The sequence below is a fragment of the Drosophila subobscura genome, chromosome O (genome assembly GCF_008121235.1).
Source record: "Drosophila subobscura isolate 14011-0131.10 chromosome O, UCBerk_Dsub_1.0, whole genome shotgun sequence".
In the NCBI taxonomy this organism is placed as follows: domain Eukaryota; kingdom Metazoa; phylum Arthropoda; class Insecta; order Diptera; family Drosophilidae; genus Drosophila; species Drosophila subobscura.
This window is the reverse complement of record NC_048533.1, coordinates 4,036,213-4,061,210: the sequence shown is the minus strand read 5'-3', so window position 1 is coordinate 4,061,210 and position 24,998 is coordinate 4,036,213. Positions and strand designations below refer to the sequence as shown.

General features: G+C 44.1%; 1 protein-coding gene across 1 annotated transcript; it reads right to left on the bottom strand.

Moving 5' to 3' along the window:
- Positions 1-773: 773 nt before the first annotated feature.
- On the bottom strand, positions 774-24,503 carry LOC117896659 (neurogenic locus protein delta). The gene is made up of 6 exons (XM_034805106.1): positions 23,603-24,503; positions 16,320-16,631; positions 12,544-12,610; positions 8,624-8,872; positions 5,046-5,100; positions 774-3,079 (listed from the first exon to the last, which is right to left on the bottom strand). Exons 1-6 carry the CDS (start codon positions 23,657-23,659, stop codon positions 1,288-1,290), a joined length of 2,532 nt encoding a protein of 843 aa, XP_034660997.1. The 5' UTR covers positions 23,660-24,503; the 3' UTR covers positions 774-1,287.
- Between the last annotated feature and the right edge of the window lie 495 nt (positions 24,504-24,998).

Sequence of the window (24,998 nt, the reverse complement as noted above, 5' to 3'; positions counted from 1 at the left end):
TTTTATTTATTTTATTTTTTACACTAACGAGGAACCATTTGCAATTTAACTGTAGAGTTTTGTATTTTTTATTTTCAGTAGATTTGTTTAATTTTGATATTTTGGAATTTCGCAAACAGTTTGATGTTTTTGTTTTTTTTGCTTCTTTCGTCTGGTTGTTGTCTTCGGTTTTGAGATCAAAATTAAATGTATAACAATATAAGACTATATGGAGACTTTTTCTGGGGCGGGTAGGGGTTTAAGGATTGAGTGTATTTTTCATTCAATTTTGCGTTTCTCTTTCCAAAAATATTTCTCAGATATTCCAAATGTATGTATGTTTTTTATGCACTTATAGATTATAAATTCATTTCATAGCTACAATAATTATTGACTTCTGCTGATATAAATGCTCCAAAAATAGGATGAAAAAATAACAATATATATAAAATGAGGATTAAAATAAAAAAAATTTTAAAAAAATAGAATAGAATTTTTTAAGCTCTTAAAATAGAATCACTAAATGTTTTTGTTTGTCTTCGCTTTTGTTTGTTTGTTCGGGGTCGTTTTAATCTATCATTAAGCTAAAGAATTGAGAGTTAAGTATAGTTTTTTTGTATCCTAGAAATAGTCGAGATAGTCAATTTTTTATGGTATTCTTTTTTTATGTTTTGTTTTTTTTTTTTTGTCGTATATCGAATGTGTGACCTACTATATATACAAGAATGCCCCCAGGGGCATTGTCAATGAGGCGTTGGTTCTTCACTTTGTTAGCCTTACAATTTAAATCTACATTTTAAATTTACTGTTGTTATATTTACAATTTATAGCGAAATAGAATTAAATTGAAGCAGATTTTTCAGTAACATGCAAAACGTCAAAACGTGTATAGTGGAGAGGTCAACTCCTCTCGTCGTCCGGGAAAAGGGGTCAAGGTCTAAGGTCAAGTTATGGGTTGGAAAAAAGGCAACTTTACTTAAGGTTTTTTGTTTTGTTTTAAGGGTACATAAAAATCATTTACTTTAGGCTTAAGTCACATTTAAATCGGGGAGGGATATAGTATTTCTTTTAATGGATATTCTGATATTCTGACGACTAAACTGCTTCAATTTCGATCAACAACGAAGCCGGTGTGTATCGCGGCCCCAAATATATATTTTGGCGTCTCTTTTTCACATATTTCTTTTATATTTTTTGTGTGTGTCGAAAACCCAACCCCAGTCTTTTCTTTGTATTTCCTCCTCTAACCAGAGAGCGTGTTTGTATGTGTGTTTTACTTTCTGTGAGTTTTTGTGTTTGGTTTTTTTTTTACATGTGCGGCGTGCCACAGACTACTGTCCTTTGCGTCGTCCCCGCCCCACTGCCGGTGGCCGAGGCAGCGGCCATCATTTGGGAGGAGCATGCACCTGCCACACCCGCCGCTGCGAGCGACGGCCACCGCTGGCTGCAGTACGAGCCCTCTCCCAAAACGGAGATGCGCTTGCCCTCAGCCACGGGCCCGCCGCTGCTGTAGTCTTTGGCCGTCCCAGAGGCGCCACCCGCCGCGGCTGCTGCTGCTGCTGCTGCTGAGGCACTCCTATGCATCAGCGTGGGATCTGTGTTGAGCTGCTTCTGGGATTTGGCCCGCTGCAATGGTGCAATCTGGCCCACGCCGCAAAACTCCGAGTTGGCATTATTGTCCGCCTGCGCCACATAGTTGGACAGTGCGCCGCCATACATGAGGCACTCGTCAGCAGCAGCTGCCGCCGCCGCCGCCGAGGCACAGATGTTGTTCACCGACTTGTCCCACGTGTTCTTGATGATATTCGGATTGCCATTGTCGAAGGTCAGGCCGCTGTTGGAGCCCGTTTTGACGCCGAGCGCACCGGCCGTGAGGCCCACGCCCACGGCACTGCCATTGTGATGCATGGTGGCCACGGCATTCTGTTCGTTTTGCTTGCGCGCCTCTGCATCGTCCTTCTCCTGGGCGCGCTTCCGTTTCCGTTTCATGCAAAAGACCACACAGGCGGCAATGACAGCCACCAGCGGCATGGCCACCGAAAAGACGGCAATGAGCACAACCTGAGCATTGGTCAGACCATCGGCGCGGGCCTGAGTCGTGGCTCCGTATTGGTGGGCATCGAACGTGACCGAATCGTATGACTCCTCGTCGCACTGCTTGCCACGGAATCCATTAGCGCAGACGCACTCGAAGCTGTTGACGCGATTCATGCAGGTGCCGCCATTGTGGCAGGGTCCACTGATGCACTCGTCAATGTCAATGGAGCAATCCTTGCCGGTGAAGCCCGCTCTGCACGTGCATTGAAAGTCGTTCTTGAGGTTTAGGCAAGTGCCGCCATTGGCGCAGGGTCGGATGAGGCAGAGATCGAGCTTGCTGCTGCAGTGGGAGCCATGGAAGCCGGGCACGCACTGACAGCGATACTGATTCACCTGATCGATGCAGGTGCCGCCGTTCTCGCACTTGTGGTCCAGGCAGTCGTCGACGTTCGTTTCGCATTTGGTGCCTGTGAAGCCGCTGGGACAAATGCACTTGCCGTTCGGCTGGCAACTGCCGCCGTTCAGGCAGGGATTCGGTCGGCAATTGTCCAGCTGTAGCTCGCACGTGGGTCCGCTGTATCCGCCGGGGCAGTCGCACTGAAACCCCTGCCCCTTGCTGCCCAGACCGGCGCGCACATTGCGGCAGGTGCCCTGATGGCAGGGCTTGTCCGCACACGTTAGCACCTTGTCCTCGCACATCCTGCCGCTCCAGCCATTGGCACACATGCACTTGTAGCCTCCCTTCGTCTGCTCGTCCACACAGGTGCCGCCGTTCTGGCAGGGATTGACGCCGGCATCGCACGAGTAGATCTCCGTTTCGCAGTCATCGCCACTGAACCCTGGCGCACACTTGCACGTGTAGAGGCCCTCGCCGGTGTTGAAACAGGTGCCGCCATTCTTGCAGGGACGATGATTCGTGCAGTAATTGAGGTCCTGGTTGCAGTACAGACCACCCCACCCCTCGTTGCAGATGCACGTCCAGGGCTTGTTGCATGTTCCATGCAGGCAGTTGGGCTCCAGCACGCACTCGTTGCACAGAGGTCCCTTCCATCCCAATTGGCAACTGTAAGAGAGAAGAAAATCCAATGGTTAGTGTGACCATTACAGCGTTTTTTGTTTCATGTTTAAAGTGTGACCAGGCATGCATATTAACTCTCTTTTAATAGGTACACACTGGCAGCACACTGTGTAATGCTTATTGAAGCGCCTCGAGCATTGGTTTACTTTTCCATCACCTGTTCAATGGTAATTGATGCTCGTTCTCTCTCTCTCTCTCTCTCTCTCTCTATCCCTCTCTCCCTGTATGTCTGTCTGTGCCCCATGTGCCACGCTTGAATGCAGCAGAGGCCCCAAAGGCACAGAAGAAGAGGCACAAAGAGCAGACACAAGAAAGACACAAGACTCTGTGTTTGAAGTGGAGAGTCCGGACTGACTTGACAAACGAAATGAAGCGAATGTCTGTTCAAGAAGTTATATCCGCAGAGACAGCGCAACAGAGAGAAAAGAGTCGAAAATTTTTGCATTTCTCACGATCATAAATTCGATTGCAAAGTGCGACGAGTGTGAGCTTCCTCTGTGGCACGCACGTTCAACCAAAAAAAAAAATTAAAAATGGGAAAAAATAAAGAAAAACAGCTGCACTTTCCGATTGGGCAAAGCCTTCACCCACAAACCGGCAAAGAGACGGACAACAGACAACCTGTTGGGCGGTACAGTCGTAATTGATATGCGTCTGAGCCAGTGTGTACACACATACAAAGCGAAATGTCACAGACGGACAGGCGGTACAGGGTTGCCAACATAACGAAACGAAACGAAACGAAACGTGTGTAGTGTCGCGTATGCGTTTAGAATTATTAAAATATTCCCACCATTAGGCCCGCACTTTGAAGTGGCACACGCATACCCAGGCGTAGCAGCCTCTACTACTCCACACTGTTGCGGTTGCCACACACAAAAAGGCAATTCAAGGCGTTACGGGATGGAATGATGTGTCGGTTTTTGGTTAGTTTGTTTGGTACTTTTATTTTGGCACAATTATTGAACGCAACCACAACCGAAAATGTTTGATTTCCGTTTGGCCTAAAGTGTTTTATTGGCCAACATAATGCATAAATAATGAGCAACATCCTCTCTACTGAGTCTCTCTCTCACTCTGTGGGTCCGTTGTGGAAAATCAATTTGAAGAGATCTTTCTGCCAAAGACGCAATTAGCTGTGGCCTGTTGCCCGTTGCCAGTTGTTGAAATGAAATGTTAAATGAAATTGTATGCTGGAAATATTTGCCGGCGTCGTCAAAAGTGTTCGCTTACACCTTTTTGGATGGATATAGCACCAGCACAAAGTACACAGACAGCAACAAAAAATGTGGGAAAACTTTGTAATTCAATTTGCGTTTGCTGTTGTTGTTGGTATTGCTTTTACTTTATTTATTTTCTGGTGTGGACTGGCCCCCTGTTGAAATGCAAAACCTTCAAGTAAATCAAATGACATCGCGACGACGACGACGACGACTCGCCAAAAGAATTTCTTGCGGTTGGCAGCAGCAAACACAAAACGTGCACTAAACGAAACAGCAACAAAAAAGTGTTGCCCTTTTGCCAGTAAGAGTAAGACCGGCACACGGTAGCAGCAGTCAAGACAGTCAGTACATGGAAAAGGTGTGCCCCCACCAATCATGATGATGATGATGTTGATGATTGCATTTTGGGTGGGCAACAGAAACCCACAAAACAAACCAACAAACAAAACGTGCAAACATATAAAACGTAGCAGAAAGAGCGAACGGAGCAGTCAACTGCGGTGTGACTGAGAGGATGTGCCGGAGAGGAGTTGTCATCATTAAAATGAAGCTAGTGCTGCACCGTTAGCTGTGTGTCTCGCGGCCAGTGTTTCTCCAAGGAGTGGGTTAGAGCACCGTTGGTGTTGGCAGTGCTGCCATCCGAAATTGACACTGTTTCCCCCTGTTCCGCTTATAAATTACCCACAACATTAATGCAAATTCCATTTAAATTTAAATAAAATACTTACACGCATTGATTGGGTTTATCGCAGTGTCCATGCTCACAGCCTTTGGCGCATTTTGCTGCAAAGAGAAGAAGGGGAAACAAATTTAAATATAAATTAATTGAAATGTAAAACCAGAAAAACAGTCAAAACAAAAGAATAGAAAACACTTTCCCCACCACCTGACACCCACTCGCACTTGGGGCCAAACCCACACACAAACAGACACAAATCAATCGAACCGAAAATTGAGTTAATTTCCTAGGCAGCAGCAGAAGAAAACTTTCTTTTTCACGCGTCTGGCAATGAAAAATCCCACTTGAAAAATACAGATTGGATGGTTTTTGGTTTGGTGTCTCTTACTTTCTGACACATAAAACAAAAGCCGCGTGAAAAACAATAGAAAAGCGTTTAAAAGCGTTTTAGCGCAACACAAAAATACCCCCACCACCAAAAAAAACAGCAGAAACCTATAAAAAAAATGAATCATGGCCAAATACTGAGGCAGGGGCTTGGACTCTTTGGCGGTGGTGGTGGCTCTCAAACTGTGAAGCAGGAATAACTTGTTTCTAAGGCCGAAAAAGGAAACACACAAAATGAAATAATCCCATGGCCAGGCCTTCGAGAGTGGAAGAAGACCCATCCATGAAAAAGAAGAGGAAAAAGAAGCAGATGATGATGAAGGAAGGAAGGAGGAAGGAGGCAGCAGGCAGCAGGCAGCAGAAGCAGCTGAGGAGCTGAGGAGTCCGTCGTCTTGCCCCAAAACAGATTCCCAAGCTCAAAAGGTTCGACGAAAACTTCGATTGGAAGTCGTCTCGTCGGTGGCTCTGGGTCTTGCGAGTTGGAGTTGGAGTCAGAGTCAAAGACGAACTCCAACTTGGAGTTGGAGTCTCCGCCTGAAGAATGTGGCAAACATGTTTCTCCTCTCCTGATGCTGCTTCAGACTCTGCCAGTGCCACTGCCTCAGCCTCTGCCTCTGCTATGGCAGGAAGTAGGGGAGTTGCCACCGCCGCCGACGCCGCCGCCACAAGGGCCTAGGAGAAGCGAGCGGAAAAATAAAAGTCGTGAACAAAACTAAAAAAGGCAATGCCAAAAGGAACAGAACAGCGTACAGAACTGAGAAGAGCGAGAACAGATCCTCTTTAAAGCCAAAGTTTCATTCAGAAGCAACAGCATCGGCAGCAGCAGCCGGGAAAATTGCTAGAAAATCACAAAAACGTGTTCTGCCCATGGAAGAGTCCCAGTGCCAGTCCCTGCCTGCAGCCTGTAGCCTCTGCCTGCCGCGCATTCACGCAGTCAATATATAGAATATTGAGAGAAAAAGAGCGTAATATTGGCAATTGCCAATGAGTTTTATTACAGCAAGGGGAAGAGCAGCAACGGAAGGGAAATAGTCTTGAAATAGTTTTTCCATCCAGACGGAAAGTGAGATCTGCAAGTGGTTCCCGTGTACAAGAGAATCAGTTCACACGCCCTGAAGCTTGGGCGCTGCTAATAAATTGATTGGAATTACTTATGGGCTGGCCATGGATGCAAAAATATGAGGAAGTACAACGCTGGGCAGTGCACTTGTAGGGGAAAGGTTGGCGGCATGGCAAAAGGAAGATTTACAAGGAATGGGGTAATAGTTTTTAGCTTGGGAATGCTCCACGGCGCCCCTCAGAAATGTAACAAAGAAGAATGTGTGGAATTGTAGCAGCTATTAGCTCGTATTTTCCATCACTCAACTTTCACTTTTAGTTATCATTCTCAAGTGTTCAGCCCAAAGAAACTACTTCTCACAGCTACTAAAATATCTCTCCTGTTTTTCTTTTCTCACTTTGCAGCTGTCTGCTCTTCCTTCCATTCATGTTCAATAACTTTAGGCAAAATAGCTTATGTACGAGTATTTGTATTTCCGTGAACCGAAAAGCGAAGCAGACACCACACCGCACCACACCACACCGGATCCATCAGCAACGCTTCATTTCGTTTCGTTTCATTCATACGCATTTGGGACACCAATCAAAAAACAACAACAACAACAACAACGAGCAGCCACCTTTTGGGCCACTTTAAGGGCCAATCCTCGCTCCACTCTTCTCCCTGCTATATTTATCCTGTTTTTGCAGGCTGCATGCACGTTTTGGCTTTTTATTTTGTTGTTTGGGGCTGCTGCTGGAAAATAATTTTCGCTGCTGTGTTTGTGCGTTAATTTAAGCTCATTTTTGCGCATTTAAGTTGAAAAATAAAATATAGCAAGAGGCAGAAGTAGCGGAAGAGGCAGCTGCTGCTGCTGCTGCTGCTGCTGCTGTGGCAGCAGGACACAAAAATTATCTGCCCCAAAAAAAAGAGAAGCATACAAAAATAAAGGTAAAAGAACGAAACGAAACGAAACGAAACGAAGCGAAGCAACAGGCAAGAGACTATACGACATTTAAGGTGTAATCAGAGGCTGCCACAGAAAACCCAAAAGGAAGTTTGTTCTTTGGGTCTGCTCCTCCGTCGTCGACGTCGTCGTCGTCCTCTCTGAGCGAGGCATGTGCGGCATGCAGCGAGCAAGAAAGAGAGAGAGATCATCATCATTATCATCATCATGCTGTTGCTGTTGCTGTTGCTGTGGCTGCTTCTGTGTCTGCGTAAAAAGGGGCACCACACCTTTTTGGACCGAAAAACCTGGAACCTGGAACCTGGAACCGATCGGTGGGCCCTTGCACTTGGCGTGGGAAGATTTTTCGTACGATCATCAGAGAGCGAGCTAGAGAGAGAGAGAGAGGTTCGGTTCGGTTCTTCTGCTGAAGGTCTGCTCTGATTCACAGTTGAAAATGTTTTCGGGTAGCTGGCAGGCAGCATCCGAATGGAAGAAACTACAAAGGGCGGCCTCCTCCTGGCCTAAACCGAATATTTGTGTATCTTGTTGTTGTTGTTGTTGTTGTTGTTGTGCCTTTCGGCTACTACTCTCGGATCTCTCTTGGATCTCTTTCAGATCGTTGTTGCTTCGTTAGACATCGTTTTGTTCTCTCTCACTCTCTTGTGGGGCGTAGAATGACAAATGATTTTTCCCCCTGCACAGGTTTCCCCCCTCTCTGGTTCCTTCTATTGATTTTTAATTTATTTGTTTGACTTTGATTTTTTCCACTCGAATAATTTTTTCTGTATTCAAATTTCAGCTTTATTTTCGGTTTTTTTGTCAAATCATTGCTCGGACCCTCGGTACGCATTTCGATAAATATAATTATGCTTTAATTCGTGGGGCAGCAGCCAGCCAGCTCCTTGGATTCGTTGTGTGGATTGGATATGTCTCTCACTTCCCCAACTCACTGTTAGGGGGGCATTGTGTACAATCATCTCATTTGATTTGACAAGCAAGTGATTTTCAATAATGATGGCTTGAAGAAACCAAAAAGAGCCACTTCAGGGAGCCACGGAGAGAGGCAGAGGGGGAGACTCTGTTGCAGAAGCAACAGCAAATAATGAACAAAACCCGCGCCAAGTGTTTCGCTTTAAAGAATGCGTCGAGTGGTTCGCCGGGAGGCTATTGATCTGTGGATCGCGCACAGATCTCATATTCGTATCTACGACATTTGAGATACTTTTACATACAAATATTTTGTTCTACTTACGTATATGACAATAATCGCCCTGCCATCCGCTCAGGCAAATAATTTCGCCCGTCTCCGAGCACTTGGAGTGGCCAAAGGAGTCGTCCCGCGTGCGACAGAACTTGGCACAGCCCGAGCCATAATAGTTGGAGTCGCAGGTGACACGGAAATCGTACTCCAGCGATGTGTACTGTGATTCCGATTTGTTGGTCTTCCAATCGGAGGACACCTCCAAGACTTGCTGCACCAACAGCCGCTGTATGAGTAGATCTGCAAAAGAGAGAGAAGAGGAGGAGGATAAGTGTGTGTGAAAAAAGAACCAGAGAGAAAGATGGCTAGAATGAGAGACTAATGAAGATTAATTGGGTTAAAGATGATCATCGTAGGCAAAGGCAAAGCTAGAGGCAGCGGCAGCGGCAGCGGCTGCTTGTGGAATGTGGAAAATGAAAACTTTAAAGAGGAAAAATCGAAAATCGAATGCAATTGCTTGTCACAGAGTTTTTTTTGTTGTGCTTTTTGGAGTGGCTGCAAGTCAAGTGCTGCCTGAAGTTGAGGTATGCAGCAGGCAGTCGGTCGTCGGTGAGGGAGAGTCAGAGACACACGGACGGGGCATGGCATGGCTTCGGGATCGGCTTCGCCGAGACTCCACTTGTTGTTTTTTATTTCGTCGTTTCAGCTGTTCAGAGTTGAGCCCGCGGACCGGTCCCTCAACTTGTTTCGTCTCTTTTTCGTTTACATATAAATATGTACATATGTATGGAAATGTACATACATTATGCCATGGTCTATAAAGTAAATTGCAGGTGCATGACTATTCGAATTGCATTAAGCCGAAGTCAGAGCCAAAGCCGAAGCCGAAGCTCAAGACTTTTGTTTGAGCTTAAAAGAAATCCAAACATAAATCTCGCCGCTTATTTTGAATGTTAAAAGCCAAAGAACTTTATGGGAAAAAAAATCTCCAAAAAAAAATCTCCAGCAGCAGAAGAAAAGTGAAAACGAGAGCAAACTTCGGGGATAACTTTTATCCAAATTTGTTAGCTGTACAAATCCTTAAACTCGATTGCCTAATGCACATACAGCAAAATGTTTTTTGCCCAAATATATCGAATGGTATTGTCAAAGCCATATATTACACAGCCAGCCAGCCAGCCAGCAGCCAGCAGCCGTCCCGCACATTGACAAGCCGCTTAACTGGTTGGCCAATAAAAATATGAAATAAAAAAATCGCACAAAACTCCAAATACTCCGCTAATTAATTACCAAAAATATGCACAAGAGTCAAATGCAATGGCAACGCGGCGAAACGGCAACACGCGGCTATGCAACAGTGGCTACAAGAAATTCTTAGAGCCGCTTCGAGCTGCCTTTTTCGGTCGGTCGTGTGCTTCACCTGACGACGGATTGGTTCGGGACGGGACGGGACGGGACGCGACGGGGCCAACAACATGGAAAAACCATTCAATGCAAAAATCGCACCAAGCTACAACATTCCCAAACGAAACGAAGAAAAAATTGAATTGTATTTTTGTGGTTTTATTTACATTTGCCAGACACACACACACACACACACACACGGGGCTAAAGCCCATTGGATTTGTGGCATGACAGGTTATTAGACGTGCCGGCAAACAGACTAAGACGCAGTCGCAGACGCACATTTTGTGGCCAGTTTTGCCAGTTGCCGCGTCGAGTGGCTCTGCGGACTCCACCAGAGTGCCAGCAAAGAAACAAATCCGCATAATAAAATATATCTCAAGCAGATTTTTCTGTGCACACACAAAAATATTTACGCAAAAGGCTGCATTTTCATAATTATATTCGCAACAGGCCATCGTAATGTGTGGAAAAGTGCAAAATGGCAATGTGAGAAATTTCCCAACTGACAAGTTTCGGTGGGGAAACAAAAAAAGGTTTCGAAAAAGTATTGCAGGGTCATTTTGAGGGAATTCTTAGCTTGAGGACAAATTACCCTAAAATTACTTTTAGAGTACTTTATGCTTAAGAATAAATTTCCCTTAAAAGGAAGTTTCTATAAACTCAAATTTCCTCCTACTTTTCCTTCACAGAAATTTCCCCAGTGGTGAAATTTATTTAAAGTCCTTGTCTACCATCGTTTTGTCAACCCCATTTGGCTGCCCCTTAACAAATGAGTGAAATTTGTGTGCAACAAATTTGCAACAAGAAATCCAAACTTGACTCTCGACTGTGCCAGCACCGCGTCCTCCTGCCGCCTGCATGCCGCAAGCCGCATCCTGCAGCATCCTCCCCCTCCATGCGCTGACTTGAGGAATTTTTTGAAAATACCATTTTATCAAGACACACGACGACAACAGAGCAACAGAGACTAGCAACAACAGCAACAACAACTACAACGAAACGACAAGTTTTGTGGCAAAAGCAAAGACGACGGAGGCAAGCCCCAAAGAGGCTGTGGCTCTGCCTCTTGTTGCTGGGCCGCCGCTTCTTGATCCAAAGAGTTAAAATTAAAAGATAAGCATTTTAACAACATCTCGAGAGGGAGGGAGGGAGCGAGAGGCAGGGGGGGATGCATGCTGCCAGAGCAACGTGCAACACTAACAACTTTGGCATTGGCAGAGATTAATTGGTAGGTTTGGGAGAGGAAAAGGTTGGCGCGGAGTGAAGTGGACTGGAAGTTGAGGAGCACCTTGCACCGGCAACGATGGTCAAGCCTGTGGATATACAGGATTCAGAATTCAGATTCTGTTTTTGTTTTTTGTTGTGCCCAGCAGGTCTGGGTCTGACTTGCAACCCGACGGCTGTTGTGTGTTTCGCTGCTGGCGAAAAGGTCGATGATGCTGCGGCTGCTGCGACTGCGTGCTGATGCCTCTTGCCTTTATGTAATTTATGTTAAAAAAAAAGGAGTCTAAAAACTTGCTGTGCAACTAAAAGTATGCGGGAGATCGCTTTGCACTTTGTTGCAAATACTTTGGGAAGTAATGAAATTAATCCTTGACAGGCAGGGAAATCTCCGCAGTGTGGAAATTGAAATTGCAACCAGACAGACACAAACAGACAGAGAGATAGATGGAGATAGAGGGAGGGGGAGGATAAATATCTATAAAATAAAAAACCGAAAGCAACGGGGAACCTTGAACATTATTTGAAACAATTAAAATTCCTTGAGGCATTGAATGATGAGCGTTAAGAAAATTCCAAAGAAAACTCCATAAATCTTTTGAAAAACCTCAAAAAGAAATTCTGCAGGTAGCTGATAGGTCTACCTGTTTTCTTTTCATCTAGGAAATCTTTGTGGGACAATTCACAGATCCTACAAAGACAGAAAAAGCAGCAGTAGAATTCAAGGATTTCTCTCTCGTGTGGGGTGGTCCTTTTTTCCTCTGTGTGTCGTCGTATCAGCGAAAGACAATCACAGATGCCTTGATTCCATGTTTCCATTGTTTTCCAGATGGATTACATACACGATCCTTCGATCTAGTGATTCGAACTAGAGTTTAAATCGTGATCAGAACGACACAAGAACTTAATTGCACAACGAGAGGCTCACAGAAAAGGGTTGGGCCAGCGCACACTTCCGCTCTGCAGGCAGAGCAGAAAAAATGCAAAAAAAAAGAGGGAAAACAAGAGGCAGAGACAGACAACAAAAGGCGACAGAGCACGAGGTTTATCCCCCCGCTCCACCCCCCTCCAAGCTGGATTGTTGGTTATTTAAAACCACTCAATACCCCGGATATCTTCTTGTGCAGCTAAGCTACATAGAACCTTGCAGAAGTATCAAATTCCACACACAGAAATGATCATCCAGGAGCGAGAGAGAGCCAGAGAGGGTTGCAAAGAAGATACGATCCTTCGTTTTACAGGAAGCAGGAAAGCAGGAAAGCAGGATATATGCCGCATACAGGAAAGCAATTTTACACATTTATGCTTAAAATTCGGTTAATATTCGGAATATGAATACTTACTGTTTACACGGGTGTTGGCGCTGTTGTTCGTATCATGCCAGGCCTCGACGATCAGCGAGAAGGTGCCCTGCAAGAAGCAAAAGAAAGCCGAAAATGTTATTAAAGAAAGTTCCAATATGCAATCTAAAGGGGAAATGCGCTACAGTAATTCCCTCCACATTTTATCAATCTAATTCCAAGCTAATGGATGGATGCCCCATCTGCCAGATCAGCCCCCACGTTGCGCGAGCGAGCGACTCATTATAAACAGATTATGACAGCAGGCAGGCAGGCAGGCAGAGCCACAAGAGCTAGTTTTGACACCCACAGATCCCCACACGCACACAGCGATCGTCGTCTAATGCGGCAGCCAACAAATTTGAAATGCAAATGCGAATGCAATCCACAATCGGCAGCGCCCTCAATTCACACTTGATTTCAAATGCAACTAACGCGAGGAGAGCGGAGTGCCCCTGCGCGGCTGCTGCTGGAAAAACCGGCAGAGATGACACAAAATCCAACTTGATGGAAAAACTTTTGCAGAGGTTTTCAAATCTGGTTTTGTAGATGGGCGTGGATCGTTGAATCTCGTATCTTGGCGTTGCATTTGCCATGTAAATGACTAATTTTTTCGACTAACTTTCGATTTTACGTTGCATTTTGCGTGGGGAGCGTGCATTGGCCGTGCGTGGGCGCTGGGGTTTGGAGATGTAGAATTAATTTGGTTGATAAGTCTGTGGCTTTTTGCCGATTGATTGCCTAACGATTGCTCTTGCTGCCTGCTATTTTTTCTACCATTTGCGAAAATAAACATAAAATTTATATGGGCCCGACAGGAAACAAATCAGACATCGAGACACGTAGATGATGATCAGTTCAGTGCCTCTGCTGTAGCGATGGATGGGAAACAATGGGAAATGGGAAATTAAATGAAATGAAATGAAAAAAAAGAAGGTAATAACGAAATGAAATGAAGCGCTGCCGAATGGTTTATTGGTGTTTTGTGCTGTGCAGAGTGAAATAAAAAATGCTTTTCAACAGAAGCTACGTGATGGCCGACCCCGTCTGGCTTTTACTGGCGTATATTAAATTTCCCCATGTGGGAAATTTACAAATAGTACCATTTAATTGTCATAAAACGGCTGATTAAGTTATTTGTTGGTTGTAGATTGGGTGCAAATTGAATTTCCCTATGGGGAATATATTATACTACATCTAAAGTGTTGGGGTTTTAAATCATTGAAGACGCTTTAAAGAGTCATACCGAAAATGGGAAATTCAAGTTTTGCAGTTCCAAGACATTTTTCAGTTGACGTTTCTTGAAGGGAAATTTATATTTTTACCTCTACACAAAAATTATATAAATTACAATCAGACGCCAGAGCGAGAAATTCTGGTGTTTGCATCCGCCCAGGTCCAAAAATAAATGAGGCAACGATGCAGCAGCAACAGTCACCCGCTCGCTTTAGTGAATATCGCGTGCGTCGGCGCTGTATATCAACGTCAATATCCAGTCACAGGGCTCTGGATAGGGTGGAAGTGCAGTTGGTGGAGTTGGTGGCATGCAACACAGCACACAGCATAGGGCGCAAGAGTAGGAGTGGTAGCCCCAGACACGTAGCAACAGGGGAGGCGACACACAGAAGACACAAGACAAGACGCACGAGACAGAGAGACAGAGAGACAGAAAGACAGACTGAGAGACGGACGGATAAAAGTAGCAAAGTTCAATACGAACAGAAGAGGAGGAGAGACAGCAGACATCAATGCTGTACGCCTGCCATCGCTGCTGCTGCTGCTGCTGCTGCTTCGACTATTTTTAGCAGCAACAAAAAAATACGGAGAGGGAACGAGAAGACTCCGGAGACTCTCTGAATAGTAGATGTGAATCCCTCCCCCTTTTCGGGGCTTGCTACATCTTTTGGCGTGTTGTCAGGCATGCGTGGCTTCGTCGTTGTTTTAATTAAGTGCAACATTAAATTAGTTGATGCAGCAGCAAGCGGCAGTACTTTCAGTGGAGCAGCAGAGGTGCAGAGGAGCAGAGAGGGGAGTGCAGCAGAGTTCTAGCGGAGCCCTAGAACTATAATTAAATTTATAGTTTGACCTAGAAATAATTTAAAAGTTGAAAGTGCGGTGCTGCGCCTACGGCACTAATCAAAGAATAGCTTGAAATAGTTTCCTATAAATGTTTAGAAATTTAAAAATACATTTTCTAAATATGTTCTTTGGAGACTGTTCAAAAATAGCAAACCGAATATGCTGGAGGTAAGATACGGACATTTTTCTGTTTACAGAATTAGCTCTTAGTGCAGTTGAGAATTTATTAAACACTATTTCTGATATGCTTTTCCATGGATTAGCTTTAAAGCGTCTCAAATTTCCCTACTTGTCATACGCGTGCCATGTAATTTCCCTCACTTTAGCGAAATGTTCAGCTCAAAGTTTGCTCAGTTAATTGTTAAGTTATGCCCGCACTTTTGCGCACACAAATTTATGCACATTACACATTTCACGTGCCACAAAAAAAACGACTACCTGGGGGAGCACATTTTGCTCCCCGGGAACAACCATGACTTTGCAACAGGCAGCAGCAGCAACAGCAACAAAAGACTGGCTGGCTGTCCGACTGTCTGTCTGTCGTATGTGTAATGATAATAATAATGACGCTGCACATGCGCACAATTAGGAAGTAAAGTGTCTATGAAAGAGAGAGAGGGAGAGACAGAGCGGGGCTCTCTAGAAATAAGGGAGGGTGTTTCTGCGGGCCACAGACAGAAAAAAAACAGAAAAATACGTTACAAACTCCAGTTATTGTTTTGAAGCTTCAGTAACTTCTTCTTTCTGGGGGTTCGGATCGGTGCTGCTGCCTTGCCTTGCCTTGCCTCTCTCTTGCTGTAATAATAATTAAGAAATGCATGGCATGGCATGGCATGGCATAGCTCGGCTTGGCTTGGTATGGTATACCTTTGCGTCAGTGGAGCATAACTCTGAAGAAGAACTTAAGTCTGTCTGGAGGTATTTCAAAATGTTCAAGCAATTTATTGAGCACACGTGCGCTGCTGGCTACGATACAAAATGAAAGCAGAGAAAACCTTTAACTAAAAAGAAGGGTGGCCCTAATAAAAACACCAAGCAATGGTCAGAGGATGTCATGCCTCTTGGTTCTCTACGAGGAAAAAGTATCCTATAGGTGTTTTAGGCTGGAAACCTATCAATGTTCAAATGATTTAAGTTTGAAATTTCCGTAGCTGCCTTTCACTTAGGGAAACATATTTAGAACAGCGTGAAAAACATCACACTACCAAAAGTTAGAGAGGGAAAAACAAGTTCCACTCAAAAGTCAATACCAGGCACACAATTCTCTCCCTTTCGTTTCGTTTTGTGCCACAAAAAGTAACGGCAATCGCCTGAAAGGAGCCACAAAGGGGTGGGCTATGCAGCGATCTGGAAATTGTCGCTCTGAGTGGAATGGAAAGGAATTGGTGGTGGCTGGATCCAGGGTTACTTGGAAAGTGGTGGATCGGTTGGTGGTGGCGACTACGCGTGCGCGTACTTTTCAGGCGCACTTTTAATAGCCGACAGATGTTTCGGCGTGTGCGCCACAGCGAGGCAGAACAACCCTCCCAACAAGGACGCTCCTGCCGGATACACTCAGGAGGGGGGACCCAGCCGCGCGAGGCTATAAAAAGCCCACAAACAAATTAGCAAGAGAGAGAAAAGTAAATGTGCCGCATTGAGTCTAAAAATAATACAAACTAAGAAAAAAAGCAAAAGTTATGCTGCTGCTGTGTACTTACCGGCCATGAAAACTGAAAGGGAAATTGAATGGGATTCGAGAATCCCTTATTTTGAAAGCGTTGCGCATCGGTCAGATTGACCGAATTCTCGCCCAGAATGGGTGTCACCACATCCCCGTAGGTGCACTGCGATGTGGTGTCGATGGTCGCCTGATAGTGCTTCAAGCAAACCCGAAACCGGGTTTTGCAAGTACCCAAACACTTGCCCGTCGCCGCATCCGTTTCGCCGCTGCAGCAGCGACCCTCATTGTCCCTTCCATGCTCGTTGCTAAAATATTTTAGCCGCAATTCAAAATTGCCGGAACTGTGAACCTGGAAATGAAGAGGCAAAAGAAGGGAAATTGTATTAGTCAAATCAAATTAAAAAGCAATTCATTAAAACAAAAAAATAAAATCAAAGGGGAATCAAAAGAACAGAAACAGAAACAAAAGGAATGCAACGCGAGGTCCCAACCAGAGACGATAAATCTTTCAACATGGTATTTTTGCAGAGGAATTTTGCTTCAGTAGCAGACGGTAGACGGGGAAGTCGGAGACCCATGCAAAGGACAAAAACAGGCTTATGAAATATTAAGAGAACCCAAAAAAAACGAGAAGGGACGTGTGAGACGCTTCTTACGCGTCACAACTTTTATACCCGGCACTCAGTACTACTTCTGCAACTTAGCGGTTATTTGTCAAATTTTACATTTTTTCTTCATCTGTCATCTACATTAACAACACTGCTCACGCCAACACGCTCCTTTAGCTCGCCACCCTCCCCCATAGACACACACTGCAGAGTCGCTGCAGAGGCAGAGGCAGCGGCAGAGGCAGCGGCAGAGATGTGTCAGGGGCAGAGGCCATAAACAGCGTGAAGCAGAGTGTGAATGCTGCGGGACGGGGTGGGTTTGGCCACTGAAAATTAATTTCTTCATTGTGGCTATAATAATGATCCAACCAAATCCCAATTTGGTGATCTGATAGATATGGTCATTCCCTACGGAACGGCGTTTTTAGTTTTCTGTTACCTTCAAAATTGTAGATTTGGGAGGTTTTCGCCCTTTTGCGGGGGCGGAAGGGGGCGGGGCTCATTTTTGAAATACACTGGTTTCAGTGTGAGCATACAGCAGTCTGGTGCCAAAATTTGGTGGCTCTAGCTCTTATAGTCTCTGAGAACTAGCCGACAAACAAGACGGACGGACGGACGGACGGACGGACGGACGGACGGACGGACAGACAGACATGGCTCAATCGACTCGGCTATTGATGCTGATCAAGAATATATATACTTTATGGGGTCGGAAACGTTTCCTTCTGTGCGTTACATACAACCGTTATCCGCACAAATACAATATACCCTATTTACTCTTCGAGTACCGGGTATAAATACAGAAATAAAAGAGGAAACATGACAAATGCTCAGCAAGCGGTCCCCAGACCGACCTCGGTTCGGTTTGGTCTTCGATTCGCGGGCTCTGTAATAAATTCCACTTCGTTTGCTTCGCTTTTTCAAGTCATTTTGTATGTTAACCTGTGCTGTGTGTTTCAGTTTCAGTCTCTCTCTCTCTCTCTCTTGTGTGGATGGATCCCTGTGCTCGACTTTCGTTTTGAAGCGCCGACGCTTTGCATATTTTTGGATTTGCAAATCTGTTTGATAGCCGTCTTTCTCATAAATTTCTCAATTAATTTGTATATCTCTTTGTTGGCTGTTTTATGGCTGTATTTTTTTTGTCAAAGGTGTGAGGGAAGCAAAATGGGTCACATGTGCTAGAAATTCATGTTTTTGGACACTTTTTAATGCGTTTTATGACACATTTACCAAAGTAGGGAGGGATTTTTGATTGAATTTAATTAGTTTGGGAGTGAAAAGCGCTTGGCAATTGATTTTCGCAAGATTTCGAAGTCATATTGTAAATTTCACCCAGCTTAATTTTTCACTAACATTTTCTCAAGACTAGTATAACTTTTGAAGGGAAATTCTCGCTACCCCATAGATGGGTGCACCGCACTTAAGTGCGTAAATCTTTAATTATGACTTCATCATTGCCCAGAACCATAAATGGGCAATCGACGGCACTCCAATCAGAGGCAATGCCCAAAAATAGGAGAGATCTACTTATAGTTATTGCTGGCTCCGAATGCTCCGATTGTTTGCCTCTTTTGCCGCTCTGCTCTGTCGTTGGCTTGGTCCGTTTTCCACTATAAACTATAACTGTTCGGCAATTAACATTTCAGGCAACAAAAAACAACAACAACAACAAGAGTGAAGCTTGTTAAAATGACAATTTAATTGTTGACAAGACATGAGCACAGCAGAGCACAGTGTTTTTTTTTATAGTTTGCTCCACATGTGGCTGCGGCGGCTGCTGCTTGGGAAGTTTTGTGGGTTTTCCCTCTTTCTCTTCATCTGTCCATCTATTTCATTCCTCGTTCTGTGGTTCGTTTGGAGGTACATGGGTGTTTAATTGCTCAATTAAGTAGAAGTGCGGTCGGGATGCTGTGTGCCGCCGCTCTCCATTCACCATCCATCCACCAGCCATTCTCTCCGCCTTTCGAGTGTTGTGCCCGGGCACAGGTGTAATCCCCACAGACAATAAAAAGAGGTAAGAAAAAAACAACAAGCTAACTGAAACTGTAGCAAAGCTGCTTAAGAGATCATTTAATGGATGTTTCTGCTTGGGTCTTGAGCTGGCGCTAACATTGTGCAAAGGCTTTTGTAATTGTTTGGAGCTTTCAAAGGGAGATTTAGAACAGGGAAATTTACGATAAAGTGGCATATTTTCAAGGGAGAGAAGGGAAATATTGATCCCATGCTTCTAAAAATCATCAAAATTACTTTAAACTTGTAGTTTTAAGAAGATGAAATTTGACTAAAATTCCCATTTTCTTTCTAAAACAGGGAATATATAAGAATCCTTTATCCTCCCATTGCCCATTCGCTCCCGTAGAATCCTACAAAAACAAATACAAAAGACTTAGGCAACAAACGCAGACAGAAAGAGATGCAAACAGAAGTGGAAGACAGAGACAAAACGTGTATTAATAAGCAGCAGGCACAGGCAGGGCAACAAAAACAAAACGGACGCAAAAGAGCAGCACAGAAAAAAAAACTAAAAATAAAAGAAGCGGCAGAGGTGGAGGCAGTGGCACAGGCAGCGACAGCAGCAGCAACAGCGACAGGCAACGGGCGCGAAAGAGAGAAGAAGAAGAAGCAGAAAAAACGATGAAAAAATGTACAAGTAAAACCGAATTGTTTCCCACGGCATACGATTTTGCCGGTCAACATTGATGGTTAAAGCGGGGACGAAGCAGTCAGAGAGAGACGTGACATACGAAACCAATGCGCGAGAGAGAGAGGCGATGAACAAGAGAGCAAAGAGGCAGAGGCAGCGCAGCAGCAGAGCAAAAGGTGTAAGCCGAACGCCAGGTGAAGAAGCAGCACTGCGCGCATGCAGCCATATTGAAAGATCAGAGATGGTGAGAGGGGGCGAAGGGTTGCGAGAGGTTGAAAAAGAGAGGGAGAGAACGGGCTTACAGGCCCCAAAGGCTATAACAGTTTAGCAGCAGCAGCAGGCAGACAGAGAGAGAGAGCACCGGTTGTCAGCTGGCAGTGGAGCCCCAAGGTACATCCAAGAAGAAGGTGAGCCAAAACCGGCTTCCACCATGTGCTTGAGCAAAAGAGCCTTACCTCCACTTCAAACATAACTTGAGCTGAAAATCCTAAAGAGCAGGGCGCAAAAAAAAAAGAGCAAAACGTGACTTAAAAGTGAATTGGAAATGTGTGCGTGCGTGTGTGTGAGTGCTGCTGCAGCTGGCAGCTGCTCCAAAGAGTGAACGAGCGAGATGGAGTGAGAGAGATCGTAAGAGCGCAACAAAAACTTGTTTTCAACGGCGCTTTGAAGAAGAGCATAAAAATATGCGCGTGCAAAAAAAACGAAGAGAAGAAGGAGATGCAGAAAAAAAAGAATTAATAGACGCGATGCTGCGTCTGAATTAATAAGAGAAAGAGGGAAAGGGAATCACAGACAGAGACGGAGATAAGAGGAAGGCGCACAAGAAAATGTTAGAAAAACCATTGAGCGGAAGGAAGACAGGTGCCCGCGCGGGGAGGGTGGAAACAAGTGGAGAGGGGGAGAAAAAACAGAGGCAAACTCTCATAAAAATAAGCAACAAAAGAGAGGAGAAAAATATGTAGTTGAAAAACAAAGGCTGGGCCGTCGTTTGTCAAAATATTTAAACAAAAAAAAAAACCAAATCAATTTGCATAACACCAATGCATAAACAAACACACACACATACACATTTACACGTGGGAAGATATTCAGACAGGGAGAGGGCTGGGAGGGGCCAAACAAAAAGTGCAACCACAATAGTTTTTTGTCCCACATTTTGGACACCCATTGTGGTGGGGAAGGAGGGGGCTGCTGTGGGGAACATTGTTTCTCCCACATGCCACATGTAAAAACAGTTAACACTAGAGATACCGCTAAATATCATTAAACGGTTTGTGGGGGTACTTTTTATGGGATTTTCTAAGAGATTTTGAATTAAAAAATGTCCCCATGGCAAAAATTGTTTATCTTTTAGGAGATTCTAAAATCCCTCAAGAATGCAAAAAAATTCTACTTCAGATTCTTGTCTAATAAAGTAATCTTTAACAATCTTTTACAATCATCTAAATAACTTTGTTTTACACTTTTCTTCGCTACAAAGTTAGTTAAAATTCCTCTCCAAGGGAATTTTCATTATAAAAATTGCTTACACAATGTGGTTGTCTATTCAGTCCCCTTGAAAACACTTGTCATATCCGTAGTATAGGTTTGCGTTCTTTTGCCGTTGTGTTTATTTGCCTTTGCCTTCAACTCTGAACTTTATTACGCTTGAAAACCCTTTGGGGGCATCACACAACTCACGAGACTCCCTACCGGACTTATAGAGAGGGGGTAAGAGGTGGCTCAAGAACTGGAAATGTTAGACAGACACTTGTTAAAAGTGTTGGAAAATAGTGCGTTGCATTGTTTACCTTTTGCTTGACTCAGTTTGCTCTTTTTATGCCTATTCTCTGGTGCTCCTCTTCTTCCCTTTCTGCAGACGATCACTCAGGGGTGACGGGACTAGTTAGAGGCCTTTTCTTTGCCACTTTTTATACAATAAAATATACTCTAACATTGGCAGGATGGTTACCTATTGCCAGAGGCAGCTATAAAGTTTAGAACCATAATCGTTCTTCTTTGTAATTCATCTTAGAATTATAGATTACTTTTTTAACATTTCTACAAATATCGACAAATTTATACTCTGCACGAGAAACAAGCATTCTTCGTTAGTGTATAACCATCTTCGACCATTATTCTATCTTTTATTTTCTCGCCTTTTTTTGTTTGCCATTTTCTATGTTGTTGCTTCCACGTCAACTCTGTTGACTGACTGACTGACAGGTGGGCCTCTTGGATGGGTTAAGGCAGAGCAAAGGAGAGGGTTTTCCGCCAAGACAAAGGGAGACATTAAAAAATTGTATGGAAAGCACGCATTTTTATGATGATTTCCCCCCACCAGACTACACGGCTTTTCTTCGCCCGCTGCAGGTGTTGTGGGGCTGCCCTTTGCCGTTGTTTATTAATCATTTAAATTCATCATCATAATCAACCGTTAACAACGGTCGCTCCCTGGGAACAAAAACAGTTATAAGCGCAAGTGAATCAGCAGAGGCAGCGGCAGCCACAGCGTGTGCGTGCAACAGAATATTGCATGGTGGGGGCTTCCTCCTCCACATCTAAATTGAAATTAATTATGTTATAAAGAGGCAGAGGCGCAGAGAGAGATGCACTCATACTTCAGGACACATGCCCCAATGTTAATATGAAAATTGCACTAAAAACAAGAAACAGATCCCTCCCCTGGCTCGTACGGTTATTTGATAGTTAAATTGAAATTTAAACGCAGCTTGGGAGCAAAATTAGTGGCGGAAATTGTGAGAACATATAGAATACGAGTAAAGGCAAATGGAAAAGCCCGAAGAAAATTGAATTAAATTGCATTGCTAATGGGAGATAATTATGAGGGGATATTACATTTAAATGGATCTAAATTACAAGAGATACGAGAAAAGAAGGGACAGTTTTTCTTTTAATAGTTTCTCGAATTAATTTTAATGTGGAAATTAGTTGCATTTACTAACGTTAAACGAGGCTCTAACGAGCAAATAATACTAGGGGGATCTTAAACGCTCAGATCCATTTTTCAGCGCACTTTATTCTTTTTTATTTTTCTTCCAGTGCAACTTCAACAGCTGCACCTCTAAAAAGCACAGCCTAAAAAAGCCAACAAACACTTTCAGCTGTTCCAAAATCTCGAGAGACCGCAGGAGGTTTCCTTTATCCAGACACTTTTTCGGAACATCGTTAAAATTAGCAAAGCGCAAAAGACAGAGAGAGCTAGAGAACACGCAATGTGCCAAAGCAGCGTGACAAACAGAGAGAGAAAACATGGGCACGCATGGGCTGTCGTAGAGGAGTAGCGGGGGCTGCAAGATGCTGGCGTGAAAGATCAATGAAAGAAAGAAAGAAATGGAGAGAGGCGGAGAGGAGTGAAGTGAGCAAGTGAGTGGCGCATGCATGTGTCGCCGTTGACCTACGCAAAGAAGAGAAGAGGCAGAGCAGAGCGTAAAGCGCATTTAAAAAAGCGCAGCAGCCAAAGAGCAGGGAAGTGGAGGAGCAGAGGAGTACAGCCAGAACGGCAGATGTTGCCAGATCCATCCACATGTATGACTCTTTTTTTTGCATTTGTAATTTTTGTATAGTGTTTTTTCATGGTTTTGCGGCATGCGCCGTTGGTGGTAAATTTTAATATGATGGAAAAATGTTTTTCGGCCCTTGGACCTGTTTGGAAACTAGTTTTTAGCTAAATCGTTTAAAAAGGGTGACGTGCCTTTGCCGAAAGCCACCCCTAAACAGCTGTTGATATCAGATTACCACCAGAAAATGGGATTCTAAGGGAAGGTTTTGATTCCCCTAGGGTTTACGAAAAGTGATCATAAAACACCCACAGAATGGAACTCATTTCAGGGTTGGAGTGGATCCTAAAAGCTATCCATCCACCCACAATCCACATGTAAAACCAACAGCCTGGCAGCCCTAACCGGCTGTCTCTGTCCGTCCCTTCCACCCATTCACATACACATGCAAAAACCGCGCGCAGCACAGCTGCCGAAAAATATGGACTGCAACGGTTAATGGTCACGCATGTATAGCCCCCGGGTCAAAAGGGACAAAATAAAGACTATTTTTTAAAGTACAACTCACCTGCACAATGACTGTAAAGCAAATGAATGCTGTTAATAAACATTTAATCCAATGCATGTTTACTGTTGCTTTTGTTTCTCTCCTGCGTGATTTCGGCGAGTGTGTAGGGAGTGTGTGTGTGTGTGAGTGTGATAATCCTCGTGTGTGTTGTGTGTGTGTGTAGGAGAGAAGAGAGTCGATCGCGTTATTGTTTAATTGTTGCTTTAGTCGAGAATTTACAGCTACTTTTTAGCTGCAGCTTCTCTCGCGAATTTCGTTTAATCTTCCTCGACCACACTTCTTCTGCTCGTTCTTGTATTATTTTGTTGCTATTTAGTGCGGCACATGGTTTTGCATTTGCTGTTGTTATTCTCCTTCTCCGCCTCACACGTGCACGCGCCACAATATTTCGATTTTATTTCGGCATTTATTTTAGTTTGCGGTTTATTTTAAGTAAAACTCTTTTTCTTTTTGCTTTTTCTGTATGTGTTCTCTTTTGTGTATTTTGTGCGAGAACAGAACTAACGGTTTATGGCACCAAAAAAATGCCGCCAAGGGCTGCTCTTTTTCCTCTGCCGCTCGTTTTGTATATTATTTATTATTCCTTCTTTTTCTTTTGTTGATGTAAAATTACCGACAAACACATGCAAATATTTGGAATATTTCTCTATTAAAAGATCACTTCTCTTGCGGGGAGTTTCATGCGATAGATATATTTCCAAAATATTATTTCCCCAAACAAATGTGTGGATATTTTTGTTGTTGTTGTTACACTGTTTCACGCGAATAGTAATTTTTTGCCGCGCGCTCTCTAGTAAATGCGAACACCGACGAATACGTTTAGTACGCTACCAACTTTTGAACTTAGTAATTTTCTTGACGACGCGCGCGCGCGACTTGAATGGTGAAGGCCGTTTAAATTGAACATGTTTGAATATGCTCGTAGCGCAAGGCCGTTCTTTCAAATCGCCCGCCTTGAAATGTTGCTGGGACACATGTTGCCGGAAAACATGCTGCAGGCCAGCTGAAAAGAGGTATGGACAACAGGTAAGTCGACTCAGAAATATCAACGTATGCCAGGTAAAACCTACCCCAATTCTTAACATACTGTGAGGATTTGAAAACTCACTCAAACAAGGCAGCGACGCGGGCAGCGCTGCCTGGGACCCATAGGATTTTCACTCAATTCAAGAGCGAGAGAGCTCATTTTTTCGTTTAGTGAGAGAGTACTGTTGCAAAGAGAATGTTGCGATGTTGCAAAATGAGCAGATGATGTTGCTAGCGTGCTGCGGCGTATGTTGCCAAGCGCACCTCATTGTCCTAACACGACCTGGTCTTGGTCGCCTTTGTTGCTGGCTGCAATGCAAATGTTGCTGGGTTTATATTTATAAAGTAAATTATTATTTAAAAATATATT